Source organism: Myodes glareolus, chromosome 1, assembly GCF_982192425.1.
Source record: "Myodes glareolus chromosome 1, mMyoGla1.1, whole genome shotgun sequence".
Lineage (NCBI taxonomy): Eukaryota > Metazoa > Chordata > Mammalia > Rodentia > Cricetidae > Myodes > Myodes glareolus.
Window position 1 is genome coordinate 4902928 of NC_142026.1, and position 20766 is coordinate 4923693.

The 20766-nt window shown below is 38.1% G+C and overlaps 1 protein-coding gene across 6 annotated transcripts in view; it reads left to right on the plus strand.

Annotated features, from left to right (window-relative positions):
• Positions 1–20766, plus strand: part of Pard3b (par-3 family cell polarity regulator beta) — a 974006-nt gene that overhangs the window by 606419 nt on the left and 346821 nt on the right. For all 6 annotated transcript variants that reach the window (XM_048458971.3, XM_048458969.3, XM_048458967.3 and 3 more), the window contains one exon: positions 6180–6224. In XM_048458971.3, coding sequence (XP_048314928.3) covers positions 6180–6224 — 45 coding nt within the window. The remainder of the gene's footprint in view (positions 1–6179; positions 6225–20766) is intronic.

A 20766-nucleotide genomic window follows, 5' to 3' on the forward strand; every position in this document is an offset into this window, starting at 1 on the left:
GACAGTCTGATATAGATGAGGGACACGACCCTCTACTTTACCCTGTATCACCGTGGCCTGACAGTACAGCATGATTCGGAATAAAACCTTGACTACCTAGCTCTCATTAACTCGTTGTCTTAGCAGGAACACATCTGAATTGGAACTCTGCATGTTGGGAGGCTTGCCAAGAGATGGTATGATTAAACATGAGGATTATATAGTGTTGGATCTCTGGTCTCCTTTTTAGCAAAAGCCTCATTTTAGTGTGTGTGTGTTTGTATATATGTGTATTGTGTGTATGTTTATGTGTTTGTATATTTATTTTTATATGTGTGTGTTTATATGTATGTGTATTGTATATGATTTGTGTGTTTCTTTGTGTGTGCATTGTGTGTTTGTTTGTATGTATATATATTGTGTGTTTGTATATGTGTATGTGTGTGCATGTCTGCATAGTGTGTATGTATAATGTATGTGTATGCGTATGTGTTTGTTTGTATGTATATATATTGTGTGTTTGTATATGTGTATGTGTGTGTGTATAATGTGTGTGTATGCGTGTGTGTTTGTTTGTATGTATATATATTGTGTGTTTGTATATGTGCATGTGTGTGCATGTCTGCATAGTGTGTATGTATGTGTGTGTATGCGTGTGTGTTTGTTTGTATGTATGTATATTGTGTGTTTGTATATGTGTATGTGTGTGCATATCTGCATAGTGTGTGTGTATAATGTGTGTATGCGTGTGTGTTTCAGAAAGTGTAGTAACTTTTCAATGCTTTAAAAATCCAAAGTGCTGAAAACTCAGAAAAGTCTGTACAGAGAAACGATATGCCAAATAGTCTCTGACATAAGAAAACACTATAAATTAAGGCAGTAATAGTTCATGGTTTCTGAGAAGGGAACTTAATTTACAACTAGAATCAGGTTTACATTCCTTAGAAATTCTGGAAATCCATCACTGGCAGAGAAATTGATCTGCTAAAGGAGAGGAAAATTGATTCCTAATATTGGCAATTACATCAATTTTAAGTTCTGAAGGGACAACTCTTGGAAACAAATTTATTAACCACTGAGGAATTACTTGCTACTCTAGAAAATGATCTAGAGAGTAGTATTTAGAGCCTAATTTGAAGAAAGATCTTCCCTATAGCACACTCCAGCTTTAGGATTGTTTTAATTATGTTAAAGATATTAAGATAAAAAATGAGTGAAATCAGGCTATCTATATAAAGAGCAAACTTCACATCATATTTTTGAGTGTCTCTTTTGCCTCAGAGTATCTACATATTAAGGAGTGAGAATTCGAACACATTTGCATATTTCCATTCATGACATTGGCATTCTCAAAAAGAATAAGTGTAGCTGATGGCAATTTTTATGTGAAGAGATTTGTGCATGTTAGCAATATACCATATCCTGTCAGCGTAAGAAGAGCATATGGGCCCATTAACTCACCAAATCTGCCACTGTTCTGCAAATTTTTATTAAACAAGTGAAGTCCCTAATAGTCGCTTATGTTATAGAATGCGTGTCAAATGCTATCAGTAAGTCAGGGGATTGTTTTCCCCTAGTGAGAAGGCATTTGAAGTGTGTAAGAAGGTTTGACAAAAGAATAAAACACTTTAAGCAACCACCATATTAATAAAAATGCATCCTACTGGGAACCCACATGTGAGTGTATTATGTGCACTTTAATGTCTGCTGCTAACAAATTTTGCAGAGTGCCATCTTGATCATTGACCTTTTACCCTCCACATTTTCTTTCTCTGGTTTCTAACAATGAACCTGGTTGAAATTAAATGAAAAGAAAAAATACAGTCTGTTATTACTTTTTTTTTTTTAAGTGCTCTTGGCAGTTGGGCAGCTCTCCTTAGCTTCAAAGACTTAGAAACATGGGCAATCATGGCTGTTCAGTTCGCCATGCAAATCCTCCTGTTGAGTCAGAGGACACACCAGGAAATTAACAAACATCCAGAGCAGTGGCCTCTTTAGTAAGAACCTGTGACAATCAAGCCAAATAGTGTCCACCAGTCATGTGCTGAATGTCAGGAAAAAGGAGATGAGTATAGAAATCTCATTAGCCAAATGAAGCCGGAGAACCTACAAAAGGGGCAGCTTCACCCTATGTCTGGGCTTTTGATAATGCCTGTGCTGAAAGAAGTGATTGTAACAAGAGTGCATAGGAACTACATCTTCAGGAGGATTCAACATTTTATTCATATCTCTTCAGTTGCTAAACTATTCCTTTAATATACCCAAAAGCAAATAGTCACAGTCCCTGTGTAAAATTGAAGGTTATGAAAGAGAATGTGATGAACTCCAGAAACTTTATAAAGACGGAAAAGTAAAACAACCTTTGTTCAGAAGCAGAATGTAAAAGCACAAGACTCTTCCTCCACCAGTGCCCTTCCATGATGCCTTGAGCCTTGTGCTCTCTTAGAATAAGAGACCATTCTCACAAGAGGCACTTCAGGTCTCAGTTTCTCATAAAAGCCTTACATTTAAAAGCACAAACCTGTCATGAGTCATGGTACTACCATTTCAATATCTCTCTGCACTATCTCAATATAATGCAACGAAACAACTACATTAAAGCACCAACCCCAAGAGATAACTAATAGTCGCTCTAAGGTGATGTGGGTTATAAAGGAAGTTGGGTATTAATTATAATACTTGCCATTTAAAAAATTGGTGGTGTGTGCAATTTTACCTCATTTTCTCATTTGCCACTGTTATTTAAATTGCTTCCCAGCACTAAGCATGTGCATAAAAGATGATTGTTCCAAATTTAACCTTTTAAATAAAGTGTGTTCTATTAATTAAGTCATTATTGCTCCCTCTCTTTTCCATTTTGTTTGTTCATTTGTCATTGGTCCTAAAGATAGGCATCTGTGTCAGAGAATATTCTGGAGAAAGACCCTAATTTTTATGCCTATCATCCATTTGGATTTTCCACACTTTTAAAAAAATAGTTTATTTTAGTGTTCTAAAGAATTTCAACTTGTCAATTATTAAAATAATAATAAGTATTTCTCCTAGGGATAATAGATATTATTCAGCCAATAAGTTAAGAAGTTCCTTGTAAAACTTAATGTTACTAGGAAGTTTGCAATACTTAGATGAAAGAAAGAAAGAAAAAGAAAGAAAGAAAGAAAGAAAGACAGAAAGAAAGAAAACCACAAAGATAGAAGCAAAGCAGCAGCTTTGCCTTCCCTAGAAACCCCATTTTTAGAATAGCCCTGTGTGGCAAGGCCCTTTTTCAACTGTGTTTTCTGTGCACATCCTCCAAAACAAGAGTTACAGTCAGATACACTGAGGAGGATGTACAAAGTATCTATTTATCTTTCCTATAGCACATGCAAGCACCAAATGCCCTGCTAAGGTGTGATGTGTTCTTGCTTAGTCTCTCTGAATTTTTTTATGATCTTGAGGAAGTGTAATTATCAGCACCATCATGACCAAATTCATCCTTCCCTGTGCTCACTGCTTCCACTTAGAAAAAGTTTTAAGTAACAAGAATGTTTACCTGGATCTGAGCTGAGTAATTTTTCATTTTTTCACTTTATCTCCCATAATTTCCTGCGTGCTGCTTGTATTCCCATTCTTGTATGGAAAAAAATAGGAGTTAAAAGGAGTGTAGCCGTTTTCCTGGCATCACCGGCCACTGAGCTCCTTCTGTCTGTTCAGTTACCACCGGTCGTGTTGTTCTGCCGTTCTGTTTAGTATCTCGGGAATGATGGCCATAGCGAAGGGATTGTATGGGTTTACCATGTGATCTTCTAGGCGCTTAGCATGTTCTTACCTCTGTCATAGTAGTGAAACTGGAGTGAACACAGCTAACGTGGCTTCTAAGACTCTTATCCAGATAAACCTAAAGCTGTTCAGAGTGGAACACAACTTGTCAAGCTTCGCGGCCAGGCTCCTAACTCTCAGGATGACTTCTCATATATTAAGTGAGAATAAATAGTTTATTTGAACTTTAAATTTCCAAACATGCTGATCAAAATGATGGGCAACATTATTTTATTAGTCTGCAGAAATATTTTTTGACAGAATCTTGCCCAGGTAACCCCGCCTCCAACTGCAAAGTTCTAGAACTATAGCCTGCACCCTGTCCGTACCTGGTGCAGATTTCTATCTAATATCTTCAACTCAGATAAAGTGAATACCAATTTTCTAGTATATGATTGTTCAAATGCTTTCCTGTGTTTAATTTGTGTTGTTGCTTCTTTTTAAAATTCCTTGGCTAGCAAATCTGTGATTGTCACAGAGACAAAGGGGCAGCTAAGACTGTCCTTTAATCTCCGCTCCTTCAGCTGATGAAACAGGCCTCAGAGGGATGAAGATGCAGTGCTTGTTCCCAAGGTGTTACAAAGACTAAAATAACTAAACAGCTGTAAAATATGTAGGGTAGAACCTGTGTGTTACAAGAATTCAGCGGTAGCAGCTACTGTTGTTTTTAGTTGTCTGTGTAGTTGCTTTGTGGTATTTTTCTACTGGATTCCCCTGCAGGATTTTTAGGCACAGCAAGGAAAGAACTTGGCCATGAGTGCTTGATAAATACTGTTTGACTCACCACGCAACTGGAAATGCAAAAAAAAGAAAAAAGTTAAAAAAAAATCTAACAAGCTGCTTAAACAGTTAGAGCAGGATAACCTTAGGCAAGCAGTGCTTTTCATTTCAACGTAAAGAAATAGCCAAAAAAGGAGGGCAGGGGAGTGGCTGACCATGTGTGGCGGCTAGGTCAGCCACAGATGAACGACGTGAGCAGAGGGAAGAGACAGGCTCGTTAGGGAAGATGGAGGCAGTCTTCCTCGTTGCCACATTCTCCTCACCCTAGTCTCCATCCTTGAGTACCAGAGGTTTATAGACTGGCAAGAACATTAGTAAATGTTGAGAGAAGGTACAACAGCGGCTGGGTACTGATGTGGTTATCCACAGAGCGTTGTTTAGAAGTCCCGTGCCTGTGTTCAGGGAACATATTGATTAGTGGTTTTCACATACTGTCTTTTCCTGATATTATATCAGTTTTACAGTAGCCCTATATGACACAGACATTTTCTCTGTGTTTTCTTGTGGGGCTTTTGTAGAATCCATATTATTTATTTCAATATTTGGAAAAATTCACCTGTGATGTCATCCAGTCCTAGAATAGTCTTTGAAGGAAAATTTTACTTATAAACTCATTTTAAAATTTAACCAATAAGCCGTATATATGGTTTTTTCTATGTCTTTAAGCTCTCAGAAGGTTTTTTCCCTCCCGTTGCTTAAGGGCTGTATAACTCTTGACCTAATTCTTCCACACTGTTGAGGTACGGCCTGTTGTCATTTCTAAGTGCACCCCTGCACTGTGAAGCCTGCCACTGCGATTGTTGGGAGTGGGCACAGTTTTCATCGCTGTGTGAACTTTAAATGCTCTTTTCTTTCTGTTCAGTATTGGTTTTCTAGGTAGTAAGGTCATGGTGGGGTGTTTCTTCAGATATCAGAAAAAATAGTAAGCTGGTTTTGCACTTTACAAGCGCCACGTGCACCGACTTCCCTGGATAACGTGCAGCGTTCCTGTATCGCAAGGGACACCACTAGATTCCTCCATGTCCCCTTTCTGAACGGTCTCCAGGAAGCTGTCGAGACTGAAGGCGGGGTGATCACAGGGTTCACTGTATTTTTCCATCTTCATAAGTCCATCCTTTGTGTCCTAGTGTCTACTTTGTTAAATATTATTACAACTTTTGTCCTTTCTTCATAAAAACCTCTCCTTTTTTCTGTCTCTATTTTGAGCAATCTAGAAGACTGGCCTTGAGTCTCAAATATGTACATATGTATTGTGTATGTGTGTGTGTATATATATATATGCATATATATTGCTTTAATGTTCTATTATGTATCCCATGGCCCTGGAATTTAGTTCTTCTCTAACAGACATCAAAGAAAGAGTCCAGTTAAAAGAACTGCAAGTACTAAAAACTTTTTATAAGTGTTACATTCACAGAAGGCCTAATAAACATAGCTCTTCATAGTTGACTATAAAATATCTATGGATAAAATTGAAGCACCCTGGGATAGGCTGGAAAAAATCCTCAAATCTTTGTCAGTAAAAGATTTAATTTATTATGAATCTATATTAATTTATGTTTTAAAAATGTCTGATTTACAGGCAAGTCTAATCATTGTTTTTTTTTATTTTTTCTCTTCAGTGCCAGATGAAAGCAAAGTTCAGTCATTGGTTGATCGCAGACCGGGTAAGAAATTCCTTGTAACTGCCTTTCTCTTCCTGGAAATCGCTGGCTGTGTTTTCGTAGCATTTGGACCCTGTTTCTAAGCACTAGTCGGTGAAAAGCTTTCTAATTAATACATGAGTTGTCTCTGTCTTCCACAAAGATGAATTATCGCTTGGCTGTGTGCATAATAGCATAATGCATGCTGACTCAAAATGTTCAAGAAAAAAGAAGAAAGGTTTCCAAAATAATCACCATTAAACCAAAAGCCTTAAACATGTACACTAGAAGAACACTTTCAAGAAACACAGACATTGAAAGGGAAAGCTAAGAAAGTTGCTAAAATTTTCCTACATAACTTTCACATTAAAAATGGGAGACAGGGAATATCAAAAGATGTGGTTATTTCTCAGGAAAAAAAATTTAAAAAAAGAAAGAAAATTGGCATATGTAATGTGGCCTGTCTCCGGAAGGGACTGTGCCAGAGGTGGCGGTATTGTCCCTCTCCTTCCTCCTGAATGAGCAACTTGCTGTTCTCTCTGAGGGCCTTCATGGTCTTACTCTACCCCAGTGAGGTGCCTCTGTGTATCAAGCCCCAGACTTCCTTTCTCTTCCTAGTGGCCTTCCTTCTCTTTTGTCCTCGTTCCTGGCTTTCTCTTCTCTTCTGTTCTTCCCTGAGTATCATCCAAGCCTATCATTTGCAAACACAACGTTACTAGAATAGCAAATTTTGCAGTAATCTCCTATCTTTAGGGGTACCCCGTTTTTGTTAAAAAAAAAAAAGAAAAGAAAAAGAAAAAACCATTTGCCTCAGGCGGGCCACTCTACAGAGGGGCTATGCTTGACACTTCTCCCATGGTGAAACAGAGAATTCTTCCCCATCCCTGTGTTTCAGTGCCAGTTCCCTTTCCAGTCAGAAGTGGCATTCATGCCTCATTAACTTTGTCATCATATTCCAGGGCAAGATTGTGATTTTTCTTCTTTTTCTCCTTCTTTAGATTTTCTAATGACTTTATCACGAAACACTGGTTCACAACTCTTAGGTTCCACCTTCCATTCTTCCCAATGAGGAGCCTAAACACTATAAACAAAAAACATTCTGTTTATGAGGTTAGAAAATATTTTTATAAATTAGGTTTGTGAAAATGAGCAAATAATAAGCTTTCTGGTTATTTCCAAGAATTCCAATCTTATTTTAATCTTAGTTTTCAAAAAAAAATCACCCTTTGCTGGTTACCAAAAGTGGCTGTCACTCTTTTGAACTGAGGATATCATTTTGGCTTCTTTCTATAATATTTTAGTTAAGTTTCAATGTTTGCTTTTAGTTAATGTGATATAAATATTTATGAAGAATTACTCTACAAAACTTAAAATAATGACCTTACAGATTTTGAGAAATAAAAATTGGCAGAATTTTATAGCTGGCAGATAGATATCTTTAAAATTCTGCAAGACAACTTTACTTCAGGTAGCAGATGGGAATAGTAGCAGCAAGCTTTATACTGTATGAAACATCATGCTAATGCTAAAAAATACTAAATGACATAAAAATATTAGCTGGCAAATAGATGTCCTATAAAATTCCACATGACAACTTTACCTTAGGTAGCTAATGGAAATTGTACCAGCAACCTTTATACTATATGAAACATAATGATAAAATATACTAAATGACATAAAGATTTGTACTAATATATAATCACTCCAATAATCATTATCCACATATCTTATGACCTTCTACATAATCACTGCATCAGAGTTTACTGTTGAACATCCAGTGAATCTATGTAAATGTGAAAAAAATAAACTTTATCTTACTTGGGCCTCTAATCAGAATTGAATCCAGTTTGAGCTCTGAGGCATCAGTGACTTAAAGATTAAGGCAAGTAAGAAATCTGCTAACTGCAGAGCAAACCTGATGTATCCCAGTGAGCAAGTGCGACCTCTACAGCACTAGGGACACTTGGGAGAGTACAGAGTATCGTTAGAGGAAAACATGTCCCTAAGTTCGTAAATTGCTGTGCTCCAAGAATGTACCCTCTACCAGATTTTTACGTATGTGTTTTGAAAATTAATCTTAAATATGATTTTATTTAGGCATTCATCTCTCATATAAAAACTGAACTCCCATATTATTCTATATTCATGTAAAGTAGTAGTTCTCAACCTGTGGGTTGCACCCCTTCTGGGGGTTGAACAACACTTTCACAGGGGTTACACTCATATCAAATATTCTGCATACCAGATGTTTATATTAAAATTTATAGCAATAGCAAAATTATAGTTATGAAGTAGCAACAAAATCTTTTGATTGGGGGTCATTACAACATGAGGAACTATATTAAAGAGTCACACAACATTGAAGGTGGAGGAGCACAAATGTGGAGGGAGTTCTCATGGGATGTTAATGATGGAGGTTGTGTGGATACGATAACAGACGATTAAAGGTTCCTTCAATTCCGACCATTTCTTTCCGTTAAATCATTTAAAAAATTACAATAAATAGATATATTTAGTTAGGCAGATAATTGATAAAAGACGATAGATTAGATAGATAGATAGATAGATAGATAGATAGATAGATAGATAGATAGATAGAGTCTACGATGTCAAATTCTCATGTGTACTCCGTAACCACAAATTGCCAGGATATATTTTACCTTGTTAGGGACCAGGATCATACTTCTGGCATTATTCAAGTGATCCCTTGAAGTTTTCTTGAAATATGATTTTTTTCCTTCCCCAAATCCTGTCTTTGGAATACTTAAGTAATAGATCAACATCTTTTTGGCTAAGAAGAGTAGCTTTCTCCTTAATTCCAGAAATATGGATAGCTTTAATGTTTTCCAAGACTATCAGGAAGTTAAATAAATTAAATTGTGTGTGCTGACTTAAGTCTACCATCCATCTTATTTGGGAGATATTCAACATTTAATAAATTCATTTGAGCTGAGCTTTCTTCTGCGTCAGCTTCTTAGTGAGTAGAGAGCCATTGTATGCCAAGTTTCATATGCTGGTCTGGCTTGGGCGCATCCCAATTTTGTGACAGTATTTTTGGCACCTTTTCCTTGGATTAATCTTTAAGTGGTTGGTGCCTGAGGGCTAAGATTATATCAAAGGCTTAGGTAAGATAAATCTTTCTATAATTTTTGGCTCAAAATGGTGGTTCCCTTCACCCCTTCTGGAATCAACACATTATTCTTGAGAGTCTCCCAACAGCCTACTCACTGCATGAGCTTTCCCTAAGAGCGAGTGTGTTCCAGCCCATTACTCAGTGCAACTGTAATCTTGTGGGGTCTTCTCCATGCAAGGGAGGTCTTTATGTCTCCAGACCCACTCAGAGAAGTTAGAGATAAAATACCCTTTGTTTAGTTCCTTTAAGAATACAAGTTTTATTGAGCCTTGAAAAATATTTTAACATCTTTCCCAATTTATTAATTGAACAAAATTTATGCCCTAAAAATGCAAGACATAAGAAAACTAATTTTTATTATTTTTTTATTTTTTGAACTTAAGATATTATCATACCATTATCCTCTTCTATTTCCTACTCCTTGTTCTCTCAAGTTCATGGCCCCATTTTCTTTGATTGTTTATATAAGTGAGTGAAAGTGTGTGTGTGTGTGTGTGTGTGTGTGTGCATCTTCCTAGAAACATAACTACAACCTACTCAGTCCATATGTCACCTATACATGTATGCTTTTCGTGCTGGCCGCTGGTATTGAATAACCAATTTCAAGATGACTTCAGTATTCTGAAGGAAACTTAGATTCCAGAGATAATGAAATCAGCTTGGCACTTGATATTTAAAATGTTTGCTGTAATATTGACTATCCTAAAAGTGATAGAAGATGTCTGGCGTTTCCCTGCCTATATACTGAACCCAAACCAACTGTTCAGTGTCCCTGTTGTATTCAGTACGAAGGGGCTTATAAATTTTGCTTCTTTTTTTCTTACTGTGTCATCTTCTTTTTCTGTTGTTTTGATTTACTGCGTGGAGCTGCTTTAATATGTATTGACTGTCTGCAGGATCTTTGCTGACCCAGCTCTTTAAGATGATGCAGTACTGAGAAAGCCAGGGACTTCTTCTTTACGAGCTCTGACATACTAATTAGGAAAATGGACTAAAAAGCTTTCCGATTTCTGTTTTAATTTCTTATATTCTAAAATACCTGTCTATATAGCTGTAAAATAGGCAAGTCAGTGAATGGAACAGTGGGCAGTAAGTACAGATCTTTTTTGAATCCAGTTATCAATTAAGGAGAATATGCTTATTAGAAACTGAAGTAGATTTCTGCAGGCCAGGAGTCTTGCAGCCATGAAGTTTAACTGACAGCTGACACACTTGACTGAGGTAGAAACTGAACCACAGGGCAGTTAACCCTGATCTCCCAGATAGTCCTTGTGGGCTTAGGGAAAGACCTTGATGGTGTGCTTCACGACAACTCTTCTGTTCCTAGAATGTTCCTAACACCCGACAGTCCCCAGAACTGAGAATATTGGAGAATGTAGGTCCTTACTTTCCATTCTGTTGGGAATGCATGGCTGACACACATATCTTAAACATCTATATTCCCCTTTTTTAAACTTGACTAACTGAAAAAGGAACACATTTTCCAGACTGTGATAATCTCATAAGGATGAACGACTTCTAACTGTGATCAGTTTGCTTTGTTTTCCCCTCATAAAATGTACAAGTTTGTTTCTGTGTAAACGAGTGGGTCAAGCTGGGAGTTACAGAAAAGAGAAAATGTGTGGCATTGATTATAGGTTGTATTGAGGTGTCTGTGACATGCATTATTGCCACAAAGCACAGAAGTTAATAGAAAGTCGTTACTTTGGCAGACCTTCCATTCTGCTCTAAGTGCAATGTGCATAATCTTCTAAAGAGATTTTTTTTTCAAGTGGGATCGAAGAAGTTTTGGAACTTTGTGAAAGTTTAGAGCTTTTAAGATCGGATTGTTGGCACATTCTTATATAATCTCAGGAGACAGTGATTGGAAGAGCCTGAGTTCAGATCTAGCCTTGACTAGACATAAGTTTCAGGCTACATAGTGAGATTTTATTTCAAACAAAAGTGACATTAAACAAATAAAAGCTTTTAAAAGAAAAAGAAGTTTAGACAATGATTTCAATATGAAGAAAAATTACTCAGTGAAATTTTATAAGGTTTTTGTTTTCACTTTTTTAGAGAATCAAAATTAGAATGTATTGTTTTAACAATATGTAAAAACATAGCCATTTTTCACGTTTGAGTCTTCGAGTTGGGTTGCTGCAATCCAAGACTGATGTTTCTGTGGATGAGGAAATAAAAATCAGTGTTGGTGGTTAGTGAGCTTCATTTTTGATTCTTTCCTCATCAGTTAGTTAGGAAAAGACAACATGGATGTCCGTTTATGTGCTCGGAACCTTGCGGTCTTTGTTGTTATTCATTATATTGGTTGAATGTCGTGCTCGATATGAGAAACATACATTTTCCTCTGTCTTCAGCTTTGACTTACTTTTCAAAGGGATTAGGATGCTATCATCAGAAAATTGGCAACGTGCCCATATCATGTATAACCCTGTCATTCTCTATGCTGTAAAAGATTACTCATCACTGTGGTCTCTAAAATTTGATTAATCAAACACAATTAGAAACAAATATACCCAACAGGTCCTTTTTATAGGATTTAAACATAAAGCAGGTTTGTGTATCTCTTTTAAATTTTCAAAATAAATATAGATATTCTTTGAAATTAAATTTGAAAATGAGTTATTTTGCTCCTCTTCATGTATATTAAATGTCTCTGTACTAGTTATTTTCTGTTGCTGGAATAAACACAATTACCAGAAGCAAGTTAAGAATACAAAATTTATTTTTTCCTGTCATTCCAGAGGACTAGAATCCATAGTAACAGGTAGGCATGGCATAAGCAGGAGCAGGAAGCTGACTGATCACATTACATCCACACACAGGAAATAGAACGTGGGGTCAGGCTATCAATCTCTAAGCCCATCTCCAGTGATGTACCTCTTTCAGCAAAGGTTCACCTCCTAAGCAGTGGTTCTCAATCTCCCTGATGCTGTGATGCTTGAATATGCCATATTGTGGTAACCCCCAACCACAAAATCGTTTCATTGCTACTTCATAACTGTAATTTTGCTAGTGTTATTAGTCCTGATATAAACAGCTGTGTTTTGTGATGGTCTTAGGTGACCTCTGCGAAAGGGTCATTCAATCACCCACAAAGGGGTTACAACCCATAGGTTGAAACACCGCCCTAAAGAGTCCATAATCTCCCCATACAGTAGCACCAACCAGTGGCTATATGAACCTATATGGGACATTGTCATTCTTTCTGTGCTAGAAATACCAAGGGAAATTAGACATCCTGCCTTAGAAAACCTATCACTGTATGTAAACACCCATTAGATATCAGTTCAGTGCGTTCTCGCTGAAGAGAGTACAGAAGTCTCACAGGGAAGGCAGTACTTGTTGTCTTTGGCATGCAGAATGGCTGTCAGGTTTGAGAATGGATTGCTTCTGTAGGAAACTGGGAAAGGTAACATCAAGACATAGACAGGGTCAGTGAGCTAACTCATTGAGGAATATACAAATATGAAGTGTCAAGGTGTACACAAGAAATTATAGGCAGTTCCGAGTAGACAGAGTGCAAAGGAACTCAATCATGGAAACTCTTGCTCAGGCAAAGGTGTATCTAATTTTATCATACCTGCTCTGCACAGATTAAAGGACAGAAAGGATCATTTTTGTATTCTGGTAGTTGTAGAGACTTGAAAAAAACAGGAAGGAAAATATAATGTAGAGAACATATTTAAATGTTTAGAAATGGAAATAAGGAAGATATATTTAGGCAATAATGACTGAGATATGTCTTTATTTAAAAATAAACCTGGTAGATGAAAGAAGCATCTTTGGTGTGCATGTGTGCATTGGCAGTCCGTTCTTGCTTCCCCTGTGTTGCATAAGAAAATCAAAAGTAAACATTGGCATGCTAATCATGTATATACAGATGGTGTGGCCCTTTCTGATTTCAGCCACACAGATCTTAGGTTTCACAGCAACCCATGAGTTAGGACTATGTGTCATTTATATGCTTGTAATCTTCCGAGAATCAGTAGTTCCTGTGGTACGCACTTTTGACAGCAAGAGTAATAGGATGGAGCTAGTTGAGAGAAAGAAAGAAATCCATAAGTTATATGCTAGAGACTTCCATTAAGTGCCTGGAGAGGGGGGAAGCAGATAAGTAGGAACAGAGAGAGTGTGGCAATCGAAAGGGATTGTGGAGCAAACGTTTGGCACATAACAGTAGGGGAACAGCACACAGAAAGTGGAAATGAGAAACAGGAAGAAGTGGAGCCTCCTCCTAGCCCCAGGCTCTACAGTTAAGTGCGGAACTTGATTTGAGAGAGCTAAAGTGAAGCAAGATTCTGAGCCGTAAGCAAGACTTCAATTAAGACCAAGAGGCCGGAGAGTTTCAGAGATGAGGTTGAAACTGAAGAGCAATTGAACAGCTATGGGAAGGTTCAGAAGGCAGGTGTGAGATGAAGGAGACAGTCGGAGAATGAGCCACACTGAAGGGAGAGGCTGCTGCAAGCCTTTCAACCCAGAAAAGCAGGCTAGGATCTCCATGGTGATGGTCTGCTTTATTTAGATGGCCACCAAGTTCATTATATGAAATATTGAAGTTGAGCCTTTCAGATATAAAGAAATGATACCAGATAAAATGAAGACATTTTAAAATCAATAAAAATAATAATCCATTGACATAATCAGTGAATGCAAAATAAAGACATAAATATTTTGAGAATTGAGGAGAATTCACTATACATTTTATAGATATGGAAAGGATATTAAACCAATATTATGACCAATACTTTTGGCAACTTAAATGTAATGGATAAATTTCTGCAGTTACCAAAAGAACTGGCCTTAACTTGTCTGGTGAAGAGAGAAACAGTCCGGCTCCTTCTGAGACTCCACAGTGGACAGAATGGGTCATTATTTATCATATTTTTTAGTTTTTTGTTGTTGTTGTTGTTGTTGTCTGATGAACTAGGAGATCATGAATTTGCAAAATTAGTACTGTAATAATGGCTCGGTGTGTAAAGTACTTGGCATACAAGCATGAGAAACAGATTTTATCACCTTAGAACTCAGGTAAAAGTCATGTGGGCGTGGCAGTCCACCTGTAATCTGAACCAGAGATCCTAGTCCTTCGGAGGCCAAGACAAGAGTACTCTAAAGCAAGCTAGCTGGATTTAGGCAAAGCAGCAGGTTTGGGGGACTGGGAGAGACACTGCCTCAGAAAATAAGGTAGAGAGATGGAGGAAGATACTCAAGGTCAACCTTTGACCCACACATGAGAGCACACATATCCACATACACAACATGTATTACCTTTACACGTTCAAAGACGTACACACAGTGCACATATATACCTGCATACACACACAAACTGCACATAAATGCATATGCAAAAACAAAAAAGGAATTTCAAACTTTAATGGTCTCAAGGTAGGAAAATGCCAAATTTTTTACTGTACGTATAAATGATGCACTTTAGCTGGAGTTAGTTTGAGCAGACTGTGAGGGGGTGAGCGTGGAGATTGAGCATACAAGAAGGTGACTTGAGTATGAGGAAGAGGTAGATAAGGCTTAAGTGATCTTTCTAGGAAGTTCAGAGAAAAATATATGATCTTTCTAAAAGGTTAAGAGAAAATGAAGGTGTATCTAGGGGATACAGGAAAACTTGATTTTATTGGTTTATTTCATGTTCCATTAATGAAATGCTCTAAACCGTGTCTATGAGCTAAGAGAAAGATATCTGGGAGAGAAGAATAAATGGGGAAGAGGCAGTTGTTAGAGGTGTAGAATTAAGAGGATCTTTCTGTAGCAGGTTCTTTGGGAGAGTGAGCTTGGACTGCCGGTAAGGGGTAGGTTCCCCTGCAGTATGGATAACAATGTAGGGAGAAAGCCTGAAAAACATAGGGATGTTTATGGTGTCCATTTTCCAATGTCAAGTCAGTACATACTGACCTTGTAGGGCTCACAATCTGACTCTCCAAGATGATCAGAAATGCCATAGGTAACAGCTAACCCGGAAGGGAGTTGGGATTCCAGTCACTGCAAGAATAGATAGGCAACTGAATGTTTGAAGCTGGATGTGGCAGCTTATTCATGTAATTCAAGTATGGAGACAGAGGACAAAGAGTCACCATGAGTTCAAGGTCAGCTTGCGATACATAGTGAGACAAAATATAAATATATAAGTAATTATTGTTTATGTTTTAAAAACAATAATTTGTGTTTTACATAGACATTATACGGACACACATAAATATGGATATGCCACATTCAAGACTTGGATGGCAGATAAGCTACCATTTTCCAAAACCAATCTTTAGTTCTCCATTTGTAGGTCACAGAACATGAGAACTAGATGGAACACAGCATCCTTCCTACACACCCAGCTCTTTTCCCAGAGTTGTCTAAGGCTTTAAGAAAATGGTCTCATGAAAGGGCTATCTCCTCAGTGACAGAGCCAAGCCTCAGATGGAATCTCTTGCTTTATAAACTTCATTTCTGCCAGTCTGAAGAGCTTCCTGATCTCAATGACCTTCCAAGTCCTCTCAGTTTTCTCAACCCCAGAGTGAAGAGTAGAAATATGGAGTTACTCAGCAGTGGTACTATTTCTTTTAGTGTTCTACCACTGTGCGCGGAGGGCGTTCCCCTGGCTGTCCCGGAGCTAGTGTGTAGTGGGTGCAGAAGTTCTGACATAAGTCGGTCACGTGACCGCTGTCCACTCTAGTGCCGCCATCTGGCACCGTTTTTCTACATGCATATATCCACTCTGGAATTTAGAAATACATTTGTATTTGTTGGTTCCAAATCGCTCCTTGCTAAACTTACAAAGCACAATTCCTGGCTAAGGAAGCCTGGGGACTCTCTCCACTTTGAGAAACTTTATACCCTTGCCTGCCTTTGTGGTATTGTTTTCCACTTACTTAAAAAAAAATTCAAAAATTTTGAGAACTCTAAAATTTCCAAATAAGCTTTTTTAAACATAATGCTTTTACTTAAAAAAAATGTAACTACTGTAAAACACAGTAACAACTTTTTTGGAGATTCAGAATTAGTTTTTCTATGCACTTATATTGAGAGAAAAATAAAACACACCATCAAAATAAAAATAGCAAGTATAAAACACTGGTTGTGAAGTCTGAGAACTTCTCCAAAGAAGTTATTCATATAGTCCTTTTCTGTTCACCTAGTCTTTTGCTCCCCTTTAGCTTTCTATACTGATCAACATTATAAGATTCCCATAACCAGATTTTATCATCCCATCCCTCTCATTATTCAGAATTAGACATTTTGCTTTGAAATAAAATTTACTGTGTTTTAAAGCATGGGAATTATTTTAGGACTTGAACATTGGAAACTCAAAGTTAAGCCCACTCTTTAAGATGAAGCATTTTTTGTGTAAATCAGTTGTGGAAAACCTAAAATAAGTAACCAAGACTCTAACTCCAGTGACCCAGAACGATTCTGGACTACCCGCTTTGTATCTCAAATATCTACAGGAAATTTACTCTGTCTGTATTAACTAATGAAGATACATATATCTGCAGGCCAGCAAGGCCTTAAATGTTTAGTTTTCTCAACTAAAATCAGGTTAAGACATTTCATTGGAAATTCAAGGTTAAAGCTCAACCAGGGAAATATGAAAATGAGCTCTGACATAGGAACTTGCCCATTCGATTGAATGATAATATAAAATAAGATACGCTTTAAATTTTATTTTGATAAATCTTACATAAAAGTATAATATCAACTAATGGTTAGAATATTCTGGGATGAATTTATTTTGGCAATGTTATGACTTTTTATACGTTGGGGTGTGCACATTTATATGGGGTTCATAAATGAAGTGAGCTTTTTCATTAGGCTAGAAAGCCTCCAAAGAAATCTATTTCAAGAAGGATTCAGATTACTTAAATTCTGTTCCTCATCTCTCAATATCTTTGCTAAGTCCCTCTCAGCTTGCTATGACCTACTGTCCCAGGTCCACCTTGGCCACTGGCACTCTCTGACCTACCCAATCTTCATCCTCATGCGTCTCGTTCAGCTGCATGTGTCTACGGATTCTATGTCTTTTATCTTTTCTACACTGTCTTGTCCCAATAGCCTATTCTTACACTCTAAAGCAGGGTTCTGACACGACTTTTTATCAGGTTCAGTTAATTCCTAGAGGAGCTTTGAGAACTCAGGGAAACACTTGACTGCGATTACGGAGGACACACAGGTAGCAGCCAGACCTGAGAGGTGTGTGGACAGGTATGGGGGAGCCCAGACGTTTCTCCTCTCCCCATGTGTCCTGCGCTCCCAGTGCTCGCCTGCGTGTGCTCAGTCACCTGAGTGTTCTGTGACAGCTGTGCCTCAGAGGGCTTTTTAATCGAGGCACCATTCCATTGGCACAACAGATCAAATCATTGGCCAGTTCTCTTTCCTCTTCTGATTTGGGGTGAGGAATAACAGTTTCAACCTCTGATACGTAATTTGTTCTCCCGATAGCAGCTCCCATCCAGAGAATCCTAAGAACTGTCTGACATGTATGTCTACAGAAAAACCCACCATGTTAGAGATCCCATGTATTTTAGTGCCAAGGCATAAAATGAAATGAGGACCAAAGATATGCTTATTGTACACATTGTAAAACACTGTGTAGAGTATCCACTTTCCCAATCATGCGAAAGAAATGTTCAAACAGGCAGATTTTACCTAGGGATCAGCAAAGGTGATGTGCAAAGGAACCAGCCACAAGAAAAACAGCAGTTTGTAGGAAGAAAATGAAATGGGCAGTCCCTGAGTTATACAGGGAACCTGTGTGGAGACAGAAGCATTCCTGAAAAAAAATGGAAAAAGGCTTAACTATGAGACCCCTAGGTTACTGGGGGGAAAGAGCTGTAATGAAAAACATGTTTAGAGAATATTAAAAAAAAAACCTGTCAATTTTGGTGTCCCAGGGGGCAGGAACTTATAATATATTTAATAGTGTACCCTTGTGGTGCTCTGTATAAAAAAGGGTCTTTTTAGAGGCCCATGATGCGCAACTGTATCCAATAAAAAGCAGACTTAGCAATAAGAAAGGCCGATAGTAAATATGTCAAATTTAAACAGAAAAGTTTAAACAACCTAGATTACTCTTGCTAAACTAAGCAAATAAAAATTCATCCCTAATTTCCAGTCAATCAGAAATGATGGGTTCTCACAAAGCAACTTACCAACTCCCCATCAAAACAGAGCCAAGCCATTGAAAATTACCTGCTTTTCAGAAGACCTTTATCAATCAAGTTTCTTTTTAATGCATGCATTTTTAAAGCAGGCAAACCAAACCACAACTACAAAAAATAATAATAAAATGGAAGATCATTTTGTAAAAATATCATGATTTACCATTAGTAAGTGAATTGTCAAGGTATTCAGAAAAATTGGCCTCAAAATGGTGATGGAGCCGTTTTACTTCCTGTATAAACGGGCCTCAAGAGAAAATATTGCCAGTGGTTGATTTAGTAGTCTGGCGATCTAAGATTCATCTTAAGAGGTTTATACAAGGAAATATATTTTACTCTTTTAAAAGAACATATTTATATTAATGCACATTTAAAAAATAGTGTTTTTCCATGTATAGAACTATTAATGTCTTTATATAAAAAGCATATTGGGGGCTGGAAAAAATGAGTCAGTGAGTAAAACACCGTCTGTTAAGCATGAGAGCCTGAGTTTGAGTCCCCAGAAACCACATAAAAGCTGGGTTCAGTTGTACCTGCCCAGAACACTAGCTCTGGCAAGCACTGAAAGACAGATCACTAGGGTAGCTAGTGAACCAGTCTTGACAAAATGGTGAGCTCCGGGTTCTCGGAGATCCTATCTCAATAAAGTCACATGGAGAAAGAAGCATTTGACATGCACACAAATACACAAGTATAAAATACTCACTGTACACATGACTTTCACATGTGCATGAATAGAAGACACATGTGCGCATGTGCACGCATGTACACACAGGCACATGTGTGCATACACACTTGCATACGTCATTTTAAGAGAAATTGATACAATAAAACAGTAGAGAACACTATGTGAGCATGCCAATGATAGTGAATGATAGCATACATTGCTAATGTATAGCCAATGATAGTGAATGATAGCATACATTGCTAAACTGAGAAATATCTGATCTGTCTTGGATGCTCTGTCAGATAGCTAATGCCATGAACTATGCTATGCTCAGGAAACATGTTGGAAAGAAATGCCTCCACTCTGAGACCTTCATGGTACCTAATACTCGCACATTGGTTCCTTTTCCTTCCTTTATAGTTGAGGTTGTGCTCCTCCACCCTCATATTGCTTCCTGAGTTTCTCCCTACAGACACAAACTGATGCAGGGCTCACTAGCTTTCCACGTAGGTCCACCTTCCCCACGCTCTAGTCGGGGTCTCCATGTAGGCCCACCTCCCCTACACTCCCTCCCCTACACTCTAGTCGGGGTTTCTACATAGGCCCACCTCCCCTACACTCTAGTCAGAGTCTCACATAGGCCCACCTCCCCTACACTCTAGTCGGGGTCTCCACGTAGGAGCAAAGGAAAACTGAAGAACATGGGTTAAACAATGGCCCTCAGTTGCTTCAAATGTTCTTGTGGCCACCTATCACTTAAAGAAAATGAGCCAGATGTTTTATTGTAGCCCCCAAGCATACTGCCTCCACTCACCCTGCCTCTACATTGTCATTCTAGTTCCTCTTTTGGGGCATTTGACTGGAGTGACAGTTGATTAGTAGTTTAATAAGTAAAACTTGCCTGAAGATCAGAGAGTAAAGATAGCCACCCTAGCACGTCTAATAAAAACCCACAGACAAATAATGGTGTTCAACCTGAAGGTCAGAAAAGCAAAACAGCCAGCCACTGACTCTTAACCTCTGCCTCAGTCCACAATGGCGGTCCTACCTTGAGGAATCTCACAATGAGAGTGATGCTCAGAACTGGCTCCTCCCATCTTATAGTCCTGTCTACTGCTGGGATTAAAGGTGTGCACCACTACCACCCAGTTTCTGTGGCAAACTAGTGTGATTACTGGGATTAGAGGTGTGTGTCCACACTCCCTGGTCTGTAAGGCTGACCAGAGTAGCTGCTTTACTCTCTGATCTTCAGGCAAGCTTTATTTATTAAAATACAAACGAAATATCACTGCACTTGTCTCCTCTTATTTTTCTAACAAACAACTTGTTCTTTCTGTGGGACCTTTGCCTCTCATTCCTTCTCAGAGTGGTCCTCCCCTTTGTCACATGGGTTCCCTTTGGTTCGGTTCTCAAGTCAAATATAATATGATTTCTTCACAGTGACCTTCCTTGTGGCCTTCATCTAAAAGGAATGCCTAACGTAACCTCAGTTTCTAACACCTTTCTCATCCAGTTCCTATACAGAAAGCATATTTTGAAAACTGTGTCAAACTGTGTGTGTGTGTGTGTGTGTGTGTGTGTGTGTGTGTGTGTGTGTGTGAC